The sequence below is a fragment of the Geotrypetes seraphini genome, chromosome 8 (assembly GCF_902459505.1).
Source record: "Geotrypetes seraphini chromosome 8, aGeoSer1.1, whole genome shotgun sequence".
Lineage (NCBI taxonomy): Eukaryota > Metazoa > Chordata > Amphibia > Gymnophiona > Dermophiidae > Geotrypetes > Geotrypetes seraphini.
This window is the reverse complement of record NC_047091.1, coordinates 76,570,374-76,585,032: the sequence shown is the minus strand read 5'-3', so window position 1 is coordinate 76,585,032 and position 14,659 is coordinate 76,570,374. Positions and strand designations below refer to the sequence as shown.

The window sequence follows — 14,659 nt, the reverse complement described above, 5'->3', positions numbered from 1 at the left end:
CCACTAGGACAAACTCGCTGGTGACCTCCATACTGCAGCAAAAGCTTGCGCACATCTAGGGACCGCATCACCCTGTCCTGGACCTTTGAACTGGAAGGAACAAATGCCGGCAGTCGAACTTCCTGATTCACATGGAAGACAGAAACCACTTTCGGAAGGAAGGAACCGTACGCACAAGCACCACTAACCATAACATGCCAAGAAAGGATCCTGACAAGAAACAGCTTGGAGCTTCAAAACTCTCCGAGCTGACATGACAGCCACAAGGAAAACTGTCTTGATAGTGAGATCCATCAAGGAATCCTGCTCCAGAGGCTCATAAGGCCATGGAGGGAAGGCATAGAAAAGACAATCCTGCGGCCAGGACTGCACCAGAGCATTCAGACTGTCGCTGTCGGCCTCTTGATGACTGAAAAACCGATCAGCCTTCTTGTTCGCCATGGTCACCATGACAAGGGGATACAGGGGAGGATCCCCAACAATATAAGTAATTCTTGAACTGGTTTGCTCTACAAAATATTAATAAGCGATAACAGGCACAAAGGCAACTCAAACATTGAGGAACAATGTAGTACTAACCTGCTGTGTGCAACGAGCACCCCAAGAAAGGCCTTTGGTAATGCATACTCACAGAAAACTTACCACAGGATCTGTCAACTAGCTGGAAAGCGTTCAAGCCTGCAAAGAGTTTCATCAAGGCAGAAAGAAGCAGGCTATGCCAAACAACTGAGTGAACACAGAGAGGGCGGGTCATATGGAATCCTACAGGGACTAACAGAAAAAAGATTATTGAAGGTATAAACCTAATCTTCCATTCTGTTATGTCCCTTCCAGATTCCATACGCTAGGTGACATACCAAAGCAATGGTAACATCTAGGGAGGAACAGAAGAGCCTGCCCCCAACACTGAGGTCCCAAAAAGTGACAACAGAACTAGCTGCCACATCCACTCTGTAAAAACTGGGTAAAGTATGACAAGAGGACCAAGTAGCAGCCCTGCAATGTTCATCAGGATGAACTGTATGAGACTCCTCTCATGACATAGCCACACTTCCAGTTGAGTGGACATTAAGCGAAATCGGCAGCTTGGCCGTCGGCTAAGGCGAGGCGCAGCAGTCAGGATAAATAGGCGATCAGACTGCCGGAAAACATTAGTTCTCTCCAAACAGTGGAGCAAGGCTCCCCTGACAGCCAACTTACGCAAGAACCGATTCTTTTGCTCCAAGCATAAGGAAGTAAAAGCAGACAAACTTACTTTTTGTTTGACAAAGAAGGCAGAAACCACTTTCGATAGAAAGGAAGAAAGGTACAGTACGGAGAAAACTCCTTAAAGTGGATCCTTGAGCCAGCATCCCCAGTCCAAAGTGGCTGTGGCGAGTCTAATTGAGAATTCACAGGAGCCATTCAGGAACCCACTCAGCATCGAGCAGCAGTGCCCAAAGCGCACTTCTGCTCGGTACAGCTGAACCACCAGAACTTGTGGCAGCAACCAGCTTAGCAATGGGCAGGAGCGTAAAAAGCTACACCTCTGGACCAGGGATTCCAGGTAGGTGGATCATATGGAAGGCACGGTGGCATGCATGATATTGGCTGAGGGAGGGGGAACAGGTGCAGAGCCTGGCAGCATAGCGGAAGGCTGCAACAAGTCCGGGAGGGGGGGGGTGGGTAGGCACTGGTGCAAATATAAACAGAGACCCCCCATTTTTGGGCCAGTTTTTGGCCCAAGAATCTCAGTTTATATTTGAGTACAGTACTCGTTGAAATTCGCGGGGGTTACGTTCCAGAAACTCCCGCAAATTCTGAAAAACCGCGAAAACAGTTTTTAGGCAGGGGAGACAGGAGAGAGCAGCTGGAGAGGCAGGAGGGGGCAGCCGGAGTGCCGGCGAGTAAAGGAAATCACTTGCTGTATGCTCCGACCACCTCTTCCTGTACTAAAGTTGGGCCTCACCAATCAGGAGCTGCTTTGAAACACAGCTCCTGATTGGTAAGGCCCGACTGTAGTACAGGAAGAGGCGGTCAGAGCATACAGCAAGTGATTTCCTTCACTCATCGGTGCTCTGGCTGCTCTCTCCTGCCTGGTCATTCGCAGTTGGAAAATACCGCGAATGACCGGGATCGCAAACCACCAACCTTGAATTTGCGGTGGAGCACTGTATACTGTATATATGTTACACTACTTACTGGCAGTTGGAGTGTGTCACACACTGGAGGGCAAACCTTAAACTTGAGCCTCATTTCTTCCATCCTTCCAGAGAATTACCCTTCTGGCAGGGAGCATAGCTAGAGGATGGGGGGGAGGGAAGAACCCACCACTATTGAGACATGCCACCTCTGAGTGTCATTGCAGCTCAATTAGAAAGTGCAATAAAAAATGAGCTAATGTTAACCAGCACTAACCCCTTGTTCAACTGACATCTGGCATAAACTGTGTCAGGAACAGACACAGAAGCACCACAGAGGGGTTGCATGATTTCATCTGCTTAGAGACAAACCACTGAACATTCCAGGCTGTATGATATGCTTAACAGGCATATTACTTGAACTATTTTCTCTGTCTCCCTTTGCAGGTGAATGCACAAAACCCATTAGTTCTGGACTGGCTTAATATGAATGAAAAGGAAATTGCTATTTTACTACTAAGAAATCCCTCCTGACACATTAGACTCTAATATATCTTACTCAGGCTGAGCTGTTTCCCCCATTCCAGATCAGACCTTCATTCTGCCAATGCACCCATCTGCTGTTCCAAATTTTCAAATACAGAACTGTTTAAAACGTAAGAGACTGACACCATTTCTTGACATAAAAAGTATCAGTTGGGGGGGGAGGTCAAACAGATGTGTTCACATAAGGCAGCACACCTAATGATGATTCCTTTGGAATGAAAATTGTTAATACTTAAAATTACTGACCTATGCACCAAAAACTGTAGAGGGACCAATAGGAAACTTACTTGGCAATAATGGACTTGGTCTGATCTCGCACAAGGACAATATAGTGATCAATTTGAGTCTAAGGAAGAAAAGAGCAACATTAAACAAGTTCACAACCTAAACTGACCACTTCTACATCTCAGAAGCACAGTCCTTAGTTTCCAGCAGAAGTTTACTTAGTTAAATACTTCAAATTTACAGCAAAGTTGTTTACAAAGAATCTCTAAGTAAGCACCTATACTCATACACAATGTTGACATACAAGAGAGACTGGGAGGCGGATTTAGGGAGACCATTAATAGCTAGTGAATGGAAGAGGGTGTGGTCTCATAACACATTGGGAATGGCTACTGTTCAAGAAGAAAATGGGTACAAGATCCTGTTGAGGTGGTACTACACTTCAGTACACCTGGCGAAGATTAGGGCTAAGACCTTTGGGCTCGGTTGGTGAGACTATGGAGGGGGTCAGAAGATACCTGCATATGTGGTGGGAGTGCACTGTTTCAGGGATACTGGGAGATTTCTGAGGTGCTGTTTCACATTTTGGGTAGACGGTAGAACCTAAGCTGGATTGAATTTGTGTACATTTGTATGATTTGAATATGGAGGAGACTAGATATTTGTTTCTAAAATGGTTTTGACTGTTATCCGACTATTGCTGGCAGCCACTTGGTGGTCGCTGGTAGTGCCAAGCCTGCCTCTGGTGGCCCGCAAGTTGTATGAATGGTGGACAATGTATAAATTAACAGCTGGAAAATATCAGAAACTGGGAACATTCTCCAGGAATTCAAAAAGATTTGAATCTTGGAGATGATCACAGCCCTTGTGAGGCCAGAGGTGGGGTGGGTAGAGGGACAGGGCTTGGAAGGCAGGGTATTGGCAGCTTTTCATTGATGACTGTTTCTAGTTAGATAATAATATTAGATAGCAGTTTTAGGCAACTTCTGGTAGCTTTGTATGTTGCTTGACTTTTTGATTTTTCATTACTTTAATGGCTGTGCTCTAGCTGAAACTTCAATAAAGCTATTCATAAAAAAAAAAAAAAGAGAAAGAGACAGGAACAGTTGTGTGAAGGCTCTGTGAGGTTTGGTCCAATTTAACTAATAAGCAAGAGCATGTTTACAGCCCAATGTATGGAGTGCCGCTTTGCCAGGGTGAGAATGTGGTCTTAGAACAGGAAAACTATGGACTGATTTAGATGAAGCTCCAAGACAATCTTCGGGAGAAACTTAGGATGAACGCAAATAACTACTTTATCATGGTAAAATGTTGTAAAAGGTGGATCTGACACAAGAGCTTAAAGTTCGCTGACTTGACGTGCAGATGTGATAGCAATAAGGAAGGTTACTTTCCAAGTAAGATGTTTCAGGGATGAAGACAAGAATGGTTTAAAAGGAGATTTCATCAGAGTGGAAAGGATAACATTAAGGTCCCAAGCTACAGGAGGAGACTTGATTGGAGGTAGAGAGAAGGCCTGTCATGAATCTAGCATCCAAAGGATGTAGAGACAATGGCTTTTTATTAAGTGAAAAGTACTAATGGCACCGAAATGAACTCTGAAGTGGATTTTAATCCAGTTAGAAAGGTGTAGAAGAATCTAGGACCAATGGAGCAGACAGGTGATCAGATCCAGCGAGTTAACATTACACTAAATTGTGAAACAACTACTTGAGATGATAGCAATGCTGCATGGAAGAAAGCTTCCTAGAGGCTTCAACAATAGCCAACACCAGTGCAGATAATGCAAAGGCATTTATTGATTGGGAGAGAGAAAACATGCTGTGAGTGCTAATAAATGTAGATTGGGATGGAGAAGAGCATCCTCATTCTGTGTCAGCAATGTTAGAAAGATTTGAAGTGTGATGGGTTCCCTTCTTCTGAGCTGTAGGAGAGGGAAACATGGTTGACAGACACGGCGAGACCCGGAAACCTGCGACAATCATAATTGACATGGCCACAAAGGTGCTATAAGAATCACAATGGCTTGTTCCTGGTGAAATATGGAGCAGAGACTTCATGAGTAGAGGAAATGGAGGGAAAGCAAAGGAACTTGTTCCTCCAATTGAGAAAGATGTCTGACTCCAGACAACTGGGAGTTTAGACTCTGGAGCAGAATAGAGGGAACTTGTGATTTTATTGGGGGAGGGAAGAGATCCATTTCTGGGGTTCCCCAATCCACAAAATCAGATGAAAAGTGTTGGAGTTGAGTGACCACTTGTGCGATTGCAGGAGCGTGCTCAACTTGTTGGCTGTTCACCTTTCTTACTAAATAGACTGCTCTCAGGAAAATGTTGTGAAGAATCACTCAAGACCAGATTTGGATCACTTCTTGTCATAGCAGGCGAGATCCTGTACCTCCCTGCTTGTTCACTTAGTACATAACTACCTGGTTGTCTGTGCGGATGAATACTACTTGATTGAGGAGACAGTACTACAATGTGAATTACACAAAGCTCGAGATTGATGTGGAGAGGTCTTTCTGGAGGACTCCAAGAGCCTTGGGTATGAAGGCCATTGAGATGAGCTCCCCAACCGAGCATGGAGGCATCGGTTGCCAATATCCTTTGAAATGCTAGCATCTGGAATAGAAGGCCCCTGGAGAGACTGGCTGGCAATAACCACCACTGACTTTTGAAGATGTGAAGTCACTGCGAGTTGTTGGGATAGAGGTCCGGTGGCTTGAGACCATTGAAGGTGTCCAAAGAGGCTCCCTAAGATGTAGACAAGCAAATGGAGTTACATGTACTGTAGAGGCCAAGTGGCCGAGGAGTCGCAATATTTGATGTGCAGGAATGTAGTGATGAGAAGAGATCTCTTGGCAGATTTGAATTAAGAGTATCGTGTCTTTGTTGAGGTAGAAATGCACAAGTTTGAGTTGCATCTAAGAGGGCTCCAATGAACTCTAGAGTGAGTAGGTTCTAGATGGGATTTCTCGTAGTTGAGTGTAAATCCTACGAGCTCCAGAAGACAAACTGTTGCAGTTATGGCTTGGTGAGCCTGTTGAAGTGTGGAAGCCATGATCAGTCAGTCGTCTGGAAAAGGAAACATGTGGAAGTTCTATGAGCGAAGTAGTGCAGCTACTATTAAGCACTTTGTGAAAACCCTGGGTGCAGACGCCAGACCAAAATGGTAGCACCTTGTACTGAAAGTGATGTATTTCCTGTGAGCAGGTAGGATGGAAATGAATATGCGTTTCCTTGAGGTAGAGAGAGTGTAGCCACTCATTCTTCTCTAATAGTGATAAGGTGCCCAGAGAGACTATAGAAAACTTCTCCTTAACCAACTATTTGATGAGAGCATGGAGATCCAGAATTGCATGGAGACCTCCAGATTTTTTTGGTATAAGGAAATACTATGAGTAGAACACTCAGCACCTCTCCTGCAGAGGAACCTGTTCTATGGTATTGAGATAGAGGAGGGCCGAGAGCTCCTGGCAGAGGAGGGTTTCTTTTGGGGCATGGTTTCTTTTGTAAACGAAGGGCATAACCCTGACTCACTACTTGAAGGACCCAATGATCCGATGTTAAGGACCACTGGTTATGGAAATGGGAGAATTGCCCTCCCATGGGTAGAGTGAGGTGAAGGTCGAAGAATACTGCTCTCTAAAATTAAGTCAAAAAGACTGCTGCTGTTTGGACTGAGGTGGAACAGAAGTTTTTTTGCTGTCTCTGTTGTCTGAGGCATTGTTGAGTAGTTGGATGAGTAGACGCAGAAGGTTGGCAATACCTATGCCTTGAATAATAGGTGAAGCATTTGGAGCTATTTAAATATCTCCTCAGCTGCTGAGACTTTGAGGACCAGATTGACATGCAATCAGTATGACATTTGATTTTTTTTGTGGCCTCCTTTATACAGTCTCTAAACAAATCACATGTGCAGGGAGTATTAGAGAGACAGTTGAATATTAGCATACAAATCTGAGATTTTTAGCCATACTCATCTTCGCATGGCAACAGACTGCAGCAGTTCAAGATTAAATATCAAATGTAGAGCATACCATATATTTTCTAGTCTCTAAAAGATCAAGCGTTATATGTTGAAAAGAAGGTAGGATGTTCTGATGGCATGCATTGATCATAGAGGGACATCTTAGATGAGAGACTTCATTTAGAATGTCATATAAAAGTTGTAGTTTATTGTTCTTTTGGCCAGCATAGAGCCTTGAAACACTGTGGCCAAAGTTATCTAGAGTTCTGCCTTCTCTCTAAAGAGAGGTACTGGCATAGGAGGATCTGGTACTGTTTTCTCTTTTCAAGGCAGACTATGACCAAAGACTGGTGTTTCAGTTTTGATCTTGTCAAATCTAGGGCAAAATTAGATCTGATAAAGTGTCCAATTTGTGTAGAGCCACTGGAATGGAGAGTGGATATTCCCAGTTCTTAAATAAGGCTTCCATCATGAGGTTGTGCAGAGGAACCTTAATACAGTCTTTCAGCCACTCCTTGTAGTCGAGGGCATCCATAAATTCTGCTTGAGGCTCTGTCTCTAGACTCCATGTTTATTGGGAGTGCTTGCCTCATCTGTTGTATAAACTTTGTAAAGGACAGACTCTCTGGGAGTGACCTTCTACTAGGCAGTGGTAGAGATGGATCCGAAGGTATCCCTTAAGACTCATCTGCTGATAGCTATGGATAGTCAGTAGATGAGCGCACAGACAAGTCAGTCAGTCCTTGATGTCAGGCCTTGCAGAATGAGATATATCAAGGAGATAGATGTGATGAGTATTGAGGTGAGAGCTGAGATGATTTTCAACATGTTGTGACGAACGTGGAGAGGAGTTTCTAGAATGGGATGATAACTGTGTTACTTCAATGATGCAGGCCTCTATGCAGATCCTCAACGTCATGGTGTCTGAGCTCAATGCCTCAATAGAGCTTCTTGGGTGTGCTCAGACTGAGTTGAGGCTGGGGAGTGTGGAAGCAGAAATTGGCAGAGTGTCTGCGGTAGCCCAACTAGTTCTTTCTGCAACAGCATGCGATGCTGTTTCTGCAGAGATAACACCAGTACCATGTTGGCAAGGGTACATTAGGCACTGGTTGCTTTGGGTGCTGAGATGTTGGGGACCTCAATGGTCAAGGCACACCTCAGAGGAGACACCAACTGTAGAGAAGATCCAGCATCGGTATGCCAATGTTTCGATGGCAAAGAGAGGATGCAGAAGCATGCTTGGAGTGGGAAGTCGTTTATGCTTTCTTATGAGATTCCCCTGAGGCTGGCAACACCAACGAAGAAAAAATCAATGGCATCGGTACCAGTGTCTATGCTGGAGTTGCTGGATGTTGAGCATTAAGAGTCTCCAGCCATTCTCGATGCAGATAAAGCTGACCCGAAAAGTTTTTCTTACTGAAACTTCCTGGCTTTAAACGACCTCTTCAGCAATTTATAGTAGAGTGGGCAGGAAATGTCCCAGTGTTCAGGACCTAGGTACTGGACATACCAATTTTGTGAGTCTGTACCTGAAATAGTCCTTTGGCATTCAGTGCACAGCTTGGAGCCACAAGGAGCAGTTGACATCAAAAGGAAAAACCGCTGATGCAATGTCAAAGAATTCAATGGTCCAGGGAGGTTGAGTATATGGCAAACAGAGAAAGTATCAATGCTCCCGGCCTGAAAATGGTCTGAAGGCCAGAAACAAAAATTTGGTAGACAATTCAAAAGTTTTAAACTGAATGGAAGATAAAGAAATAATAGAAAAATATGTCAAAAAGGGTAAATGTATCTTGTTGCAATGGCTTTCACCACAACCTCCGACCGTCCCTCAATGGAGAGCATTAATGTTACACCAAATGTTACTGGAACGACGTGAAGTGATGGACTTGTCAACAAAAGCTGGACGTTTATACACTCAGTGCTGGTACCCTTTTAGCTTGACTTTTACACCTTATGTTCAAAACCAACTTTGGGGTACTTAATTGACTTCTTTTTCCCCCCTTTTGCTTTATAATTCTTGATTTGTTACCGCTGCTGCTGGGGTGGGAGGGAGGGTGGGAGGGGGGTGGGTTGGTTGGGTGGGTGGGGATTGGTTTTGTGTGCTATTTGAAAAATTGTGCCATGCTTTGTTCATTGCTATGTTTCTGCTTTAATAAAAATGACTTAAACATAAAATAAAAAGGAACGGAAAGGCACAAAAAATGTTAAGTTTGACGTGCTTATTATTATTATTATTAAGTTCTTATATACCGCCATACCCAAAGAGTTCTAGGCAGTTCACATCAATTAAATTAGGATCCGGTCTGAACACGGATTTACAAAATTATGTCGGAATTACAAGCAACGAGGAAGGAAGTATTGGGGTTTTAGCAGATGTTTATCATAGTTGGATTGGAAGAGAAAAGGGAGGGAGAGGGAACCAAGAGAAGGGAGGGGGAGAGAAAGGAAGGGGTTGGGAGGGGTAGGATTGTAGCGGGGAAAAAGGGTTAAGGGTCCTGTTCGCGGAAGAGGTGTGTTTTGAGAAGTTTTCTGAAGTCGAGGTAGGTCGGGGCCACTAGCATCATTTGGGCTAGCCAAGGGTTCAGCTTGGCCGCCTGGAAGGCAAAGGTTTTGTCGAGGAATCTTTTGAGCTGGCATAATTTTATGGAGGGGAAGGCAAACATCTGAATTCTGCGGGATTTCTTATTGGTGCAATACATAGTGAAATGGGGGGAGAGGTATTTTGGTGAAAGACCAAATACTGTTTTGTAGCAGATGCAGGCGAACTTGAAAAGGACTCGGGATTCGAAAGGTAGCCAATGCAGTTGGTGGTAGAAGGGAGTGATGTGTTCCCATTTGTTCAGGCCGAAAATGAGGCGGACGGCTGTGTTTTGAATCAGTTTTAGTCTTCTGGTGATTTTCTTTGTGGAGCTTAGGTAAATGATATTGCAATAATCCAGTATACTGAGAATGGAGGATTGAACTAGTAGGCGGAATGCGGTGTCAAAGTATTTCTTTATGGTATGGAGTTTCCAGAGTGCTGAAAGGCCTTTCTTGACAGTGAGGTCGGTGTGATTTTCTAGGAATAAATGTTTGTCAAGCGTGACTCCTAGTATTTTTAATGTTTGTTCGAGTGGGAAAACCAATCCTTTCACTTGGATTGTGGTGTCTTTGATTTTGTCTTTGGGGGTGGCTAGGAAGAATTTTGTTTTGTCCGGGTTGAGTTTTAGTCTGAAGGAGAGCATCCAGAGTTCTATCTGACTGAGTATGCTAGTTATGTAGGTGAGAAGTTCCTGGGATAGACTGGTTAGAGGGATGACAATTGTGATGAAACAGCGTCTTAGCTTTGCAGAGAACCAAGGACTGATGGTCCCATGAGCAGACACTGGACGGGAAGATACTGACCAATGTGCGGTAGAGGCAGTCATAAGACTTTTAAAGTGACAGTACACTTTTGCAATGTCTGTGCCAGGCTCTGTGGATGATGTCACTCACATGTGAGAATATGCTGCCTGCTTGTCCTTGGATAAGAGTTAGAATTCTTTGGCAAGCTTGCAAAAATCTGTATAAATTTTTTAACTTTATAGAAATAGATATTTTGCATGCTATCTAGAAGGAAGGGCAGATCTCAGCATTTGGTACTGAGAAAGGAAGACAGCAGGAGGTAGAAGATCTTAATTCCTTTATCACTTCTTCTCTTTGAAGGTAAAAGGGATGGGGAAAGTGTGAATGAATCTACTTATGATGAAGATCTTTAATTATCACACATGCACTTGCCTTTTCATGTTGATTACCCAGCCCAGATTTGATTTTGAAGGGAGGGGGATCAGAGAACAGTTTGGAATGGCATCTAAAGCAGTTTCCTTTTCTACCCAGAGCTGAAGTACTGTGCAGGAGGGAGGATTCAAAATCTTCTGCCTCTTGTCTTGCTCAGCTCCTAGCAGCCACTTTGCAAGATACATGGACTTTTATGGCAAGGGGCCCCAAGTTCATATGCCCATTTCAACAGCACTGAGGAAGACCAAGGCTACTAGGTAGATCATTAAACCTTAACTTTATGTATGCAGACTTACCTGGTATTTCTCATATACCACTGGAAGACTGAATGCTAGTATTTCAACTGAAAGAAAGAGGAAAAAAGAGATAAGGCAAGATATGTGCTGTTCATGAAATCTGATGTGCATTAAACATGCAACTGCAGCTCATAGATTTTTGCAGGAGTAGCTAGCCAATGAAGACTACTGTCACCATTCTTACCATCAAATAATTTAACACTTTCAAAGCTGGAGCACATTTTCCTTACATTTGGCTGCATACTTTAAAAACTTGCATACGATTTCCCTTACAGGAAGCAGGAACAATTAAGAAAGGATTATATGGCACTGGACTGGTATTCTAACACAGTGTTCTTCAACTGCCGGTCCGCATAAAAATCTTGCCAGTCAGTGAAGGATTCGAGTGCCCGCCGTAACAAAAGGTGCCAGCATCAGCTGACTTGTAACTTCCTGTTGCTGTCGCTATGCCGGGATTCCTGCCTTCCACCGTGTATGCTAGGACTCCTGCCGCATATGCATTCTGCCTGTCTCCGCACCCCTAGACCAGCAGCGGCAGCTCTGTGTGCTTTTAATTTCGGCACACAGCTGCCCCTAAGCAGTAGTTTAGCCATGATTTCATGAGACAGCCTCGGGGCCTTTGCTAGGCCGGCCCGCTTTGATGATGCGATGTGGGCCGGCCTACCAAAAGGTCCCGAGGCTGCCTCATGAAACTGCGGCTAAACTACTGCTAAAGCACACAGAGCTGCCGCTAGCCTAAAGAAACATTTGCTGGAGAGGGAAGGGAGAAGGGTACTCCTGGACAAGGGAGGGGAAGGGGGTACTCCTGGACAAAGGAGGGGAAGGGGTATTGCTGAACAGGGGAGAAGGGAAAGGGAAGGGAAAAGAGTTACTGTTGGATAAGGGGAGGAGGAAAGGGAGAAGGGGTACTGATGTACAGGGGAGGAGGAAAATAGGAAGGAAACAGTTGGCAGAGAGATTAGAGGAGGGGAAGGAGTCAGGATGGAAAGGGGAGAGAGAGGAATGAGAAAGTAGAGAGAGATTGATGCTGGGAAGGGGGTCAGAGAAATAAGGAGAGAGGGACAAAGATGCTAGATCTGGTATAGGAGAGAAAAATGAAGGGAGCAGAATGAATCATGTAAAAAGGAGAGAGGGGGCACAGGCTGGATGGAAAGAGGAGAGGGACATAGAAAGAAGGCAGATACCATATGGAAAGGGGAGAGGGCACACAGTGGATGGAAGGGGCAGATGCTGGATTGAAGAGACAGAGGGCAGATGCTGGATGGAAGAGAGTGAAAAGACAATGAAAGCAGAAACCAGAGATGACAAAAAGGTAGAAAAAAATTATTTCTATCTTGTGATTAGAATATATCAGATTTGAAATATGTATCCTGCAAGAGCTGATGTTAGACATAATTGGGTAGTGCAAAGCCCAGGCAGTGCTTCTTTAGCTTCTAGCTGGCTTAGGGCTTTCTCTGACCAGGGGGCAGTTGCACTCCCCTAACACCATTCCTGCCATGTGTGACTACGTTATTCTGTTAGCCTGATATTTGTGTAGCATTCTGTAATAATTTGGTTTATTCAGTTTCTTGATATGTGAAGGGGGGAGGGGAGACGGGGTTTTTGTTGATCCTTGGGGTCGGTGCTGGGACCGCTCCTGTTCAATATCTACATAAACGACCTAGAGGCGGGAACCAAGTGTGAGGTCATTAAATTTGCAGATGACACCAAACTATACAGCAGGGCTCAAACCAGGGAAGACTGCGAAGATCTTCAAAAGGATCTAACACAGCTGGAAAAGTGGGCCGAAAAATGGCAGATGAGCTTCAACGTGGGGAAATGCAAGGTCATGCACGTGGGGAAAAAGAACCCGATGTTCACATACAAAATAGGGGGAACACCACTAGGGGTCAGCAACCTGGAGAGAGACCTGGGAGTGATGGTAGATGCAACACTGAAGGCATCGGCGCAATGCGCCACGGCCTCAAGGAAAGCGAACAGAATGTTGGGTATCATTAAGAAGGGTATTACAACCAGGAAGAAAGAAGTCATCATGCCGCTGTATCGTGCAATGGTGCGGCCGCATCTGGAGTACTGCGTCCAGTACTGGTCACCGTACCTCAAGAAAGACATGGCGGTACTTGAGGGAGTACAAAGAAGAGCAACTAGACTGATAAAGGGAATGGAAAATCTCCCATATACTGAAAGATTGAAGCAGTTGGGACTTTTCTCCCTGGAGAAGCGAAGACTTAGAGGAGACATGATAGAAACCTTCAAGATCCTGAAGGGCATAGAAAAAGTAGACAGGGGCAGATTTTTCAAATTAAGGGGCGCCAGAAGTACAAGGGGGCACTCGGAGAAATTGAAAGGGGACAGGTTTAGAACAAACGCTAGGAAGTTCTTTTTCACTCAGAGGGTGGTGGATACATGGAACGCGCTTCCAGAGGCTGTTGTAGACAAGAAAACATTAAATGGTTTCAAAGAAGGTTTGGATAGATTCCTAGAAGAAAAAGGGATTGAGGGGTATAGATAGGTATAGACCATTGCTCAGGCAATGGGCCTGATGGGCCGCCGCGGGAGCGGACTGCTGAGCAGGATGGACCTAGGGTCTGCCTCAGCGGAGGCAACTTCTTATGTTCTTGCCCTGTATTATTTGTATTATAAAATGCCCTGTATTATAAAATGACAATTGTACAGAATATTGTTTCTTTTTATAAAATATGTTCAATATAAAATTATAACTATTTGAGGCTTGTGCGGATGGGATCAGATGGTTTGTGGGACCGAGCTCGTGGGGACGGGGCGGCGATGGGGTTTTAAAAAAAATTTCAGTCTTAGTAGTTTGCCGGTCCACAAAATAATTATTTTATTTCCGCCGGTCCATAGGTATAAAAAGGTTGAAAACACTATTCTAGCAGACTTCCTAATACTACTACTACTATTAATTATTTCTATAGTGCTACTTTACCATGCATCCTGATAGGTTTTCTGTAAATGCAGAGATGGTAAGACATTGATACTGTGGTATACATTAAAAAAAAGAAAAAAAAGTACTGTGTATTTCCTTATCAAAACACTCAGCCTCTTACCCAGAATGAGCAAAGTGATGCCATTGAAAACTGCTCCAACATATGTCATAAGCCACATGAAGACAGCCAGCTGCAAGGGACAAGAGAAGCAAGTGTGAAAAACTAGAAATGATTTATGCCTTATTCCCAAACCCCTTACTTCTTTCCCCTCATTTCTTTATTCCATATGGTTCACACTACTAATTGTCTTTACTTAAAGTTGCTTACCTGTAACCTTCTCTGGAGACAAAAAAAAAAAAAACAACAACCCAACAAAAAACCAACCAGTGACTGCTGCCTGAGGGTTTTTCCCCCTCCTTTTAAGTACCTTATTTTTCGATCCATAAGACACACTTATCCCCCCCCCCCCCCCGAAAAGTGGGTGGAAATGTCTGTGCGTCTTATGGAACGAATATTACACCGTCTTAAAATCCTGATGGTCCAGCGGTGTATCAGCAGGAGCGAGCTTTCCGGGGTTCTGTCCCGTACTAAGCCCCTCCCTTGCTGGACGGCTGCCTCAGATCTCATAGCCAGCAGCGCACAAAGCAGGAACAAGCTTTTTGCGCTCCAGCCTGGATTTGCACAGCCCCCTAAATGGCTGCCGTCAGTTCTGTGAAAACTGACGGCAGCCATTCAGGAAGTGTCGCGAGCCCAGGCTAGAGTGCAAAAAGCTCGCTCCTGCCTTGTGTGCTACTGG

At 44.5% G+C, this 14,659-nt stretch overlaps 1 protein-coding gene across 4 annotated transcripts in view; it reads right to left on the bottom strand.

Annotated features, from left to right (window-relative positions):
* Positions 1–14,659, bottom strand: part of RTN3 (reticulon 3) — a 164,972-nt gene that overhangs the window by 7,882 nt on the left and 142,431 nt on the right. For all 4 annotated transcript variants that reach the window (XM_033954841.1, XM_033954842.1, XM_033954843.1 and 1 more), the window contains 3 exons: positions 13,984–14,053; positions 10,916–10,962; positions 2,954–3,012 (listed from right to left, as the gene is read on the bottom strand). In XM_033954841.1, the coding sequence (XP_033810732.1) occupies positions 2,954–3,012; positions 10,916–10,962; positions 13,984–14,053 (176 nt within the window). The remainder of the gene's footprint in view (positions 1–2,953; positions 3,013–10,915; positions 10,963–13,983; positions 14,054–14,659) is intronic.